This window comes from Rhincodon typus, chromosome 6 (genome assembly GCF_021869965.1).
Source record: "Rhincodon typus isolate 14 chromosome 6, sRhiTyp1.1, whole genome shotgun sequence".
Classification (NCBI taxonomy): Eukaryota; Metazoa; Chordata; class Chondrichthyes; order Orectolobiformes; family Rhincodontidae; genus Rhincodon; species Rhincodon typus.
In genome coordinates this window covers 44,195,256-44,197,113 of record NC_063337.1, presented here as the reverse complement: position 1 = coordinate 44,197,113, position 1,858 = coordinate 44,195,256, and the positions used below count along the sequence as shown (strand labels likewise).

At 40.0% G+C, this 1,858-nt stretch overlaps 1 protein-coding gene across 1 annotated transcript in view; it reads left to right on the top strand.

Annotated features, from left to right (window-relative positions):
• The window catches only part of LOC109928522 (cytoplasmic dynein 2 heavy chain 1), a 534,366-nt gene that overhangs the window by 348,016 nt on the left and 184,492 nt on the right, over positions 1-1,858 (top strand). The window contains exon 74 of the mRNA XM_048597671.1: positions 645-722. Within this exon, the coding sequence (XP_048453628.1) occupies positions 645-722 (78 nt within the window). The remainder of the gene's footprint in view (positions 1-644; positions 723-1,858) is intronic.

Below are 1,858 nucleotides of genomic sequence, written 5' to 3'. Positions count from 1 at the left end.
GCCTTTCTGCTCCTATGATGCTGCTTGGCCTGCTGTGTTCATCCAGCTCTGCACCTTGTTGTCTTGGATTATTTTGGACACTACACTTTATGAACAATGCAAAGGCCTTAAAAGGGGTACAGAGGAAGTTTACCAGCTGTTAGCAGGAATAATAAATAGCGGGAGAATGGAAAAGTTAGAACTGAAAATAGAAAAGGGTAATAATTGGCCTGTAGAGATTTACAAAATGATCGGAGTTCTGATAGATTAGAGACAAAAAGTGTTCCCACTGGTGAGTGAGTCGATCACCAGGTCATTGATTTAAAATCACAGCAAAAAATCCATAGATTGGAAATGAGGAGATATGTTTTTCTTGAGTTGATGGATCTGGATCACTTTATTTAAAAAAGTATTGGAAGCTGATTCCATAAATAATTTTGAAAGGGAATAGGACAGATGCATGTGGATAAAGAATTCAAAGGGTAATGAACAAACAGTCACAACTGATTTTTTCAAAGAGCTAGCACAGACATACATGACCAGAAGGCCTCATTCTGTGCTGTAAGTTTTAATGATTATTTAATGCCTTTTGATTTTATAAAATATAACAAATAACAGTTTTGCAACTTATGTTTATGTTGACACTTGATTGTTCCTGCTTTTAGGATAATCAGAAATCCACACGGGAATCAATTCCATCTTGGATTGACCAAGAGAGGGTTGGAGGAGTAGCCCTCTTAAAGGTACATTTTGAAGTTGTTGGCTGAAAAATCAGATTGAACTTGTGTGATATCTTGCAGAGACAGTCTTGAGCTTTAAAAACATGTTGCATTTAGAAAAAGGTATAAGTAGTTTAGAACTCTGTGACTTCTGTTTAATTGCTGCAAAATAAATTTACAACGTAGGTGGAGATAATTGAACCCATCATGTCTGTGCCAGCTGACAAGAAGCCATCTAAGTTAATCCCACTTTTCAGCTCTTGATCTGTAGCCGTGTAGGTAACAGCGCTTCAAAGGCATATCCCTATATTTTTAAGTAATATGAGGAGTACTTCCTCTATCACCATTTTAGGCAGTTAATTCGATACGAATTCCATAAAATATTTCCCTCAAATCCTCTCTAAATCTCCAAACTCTTCACTAAATCTATGCCCCTCGATTTATGGGCCCATCAACTGGGAGGAATAGGATTTTCCTATTCCTTCCATCTAGACTCCACAAGGTTTTCACCATGATGAAGAGCAGAGTGGCAAAAATGACAGAAGATGTTAGAAATACAAAATCTTGCCTCCAAACATGACATTTCACATTTTTATGTGGGTGGGCCAGGGTTCATAGATGGCCATTTAAACATGCAGATGCCCCCAATTTAATTGGATTTTGGAATCCTTGCTGTCTAGAACCTGGATCGGGTATAGCAGACCAGGTCACAACAGGTCTGACCTGAGGTGTATTTATTTTAGATAGCAAAGATACTGCTTTGGAGAACTGAGATACCCCGATACAATTATAATCAAGTTTGTAATTATTGCTTTGAAATGCATTAACTACATTGTCATCTCACTGTCTTAGTGTTGGGGGAAGGGAGCTGCTAGTCCACCAGAGCAACTTTTCGTTGCCCTGAATGATTGTTGCACTCAGGTGCAAGGAAGACTTTATGCTTGAAGGTCACACTGTGTCTCTTCCGAGGGAATATCAAAGATGGCACGGTCCCATTGCACATTGACATTTTTGAAGGCAGCCAACTTGACCATCAGAACCCAGAGGGAGGTCAGAAGACCTGGAGCAAGAGGCTTTGACATAAACCACAGAAAGGAGGAGAGGGAAGAGAACGTGTGTGTGTGTGTGTGTGTGTGTTTGGGGGGGGGGGGTGGGGGGGG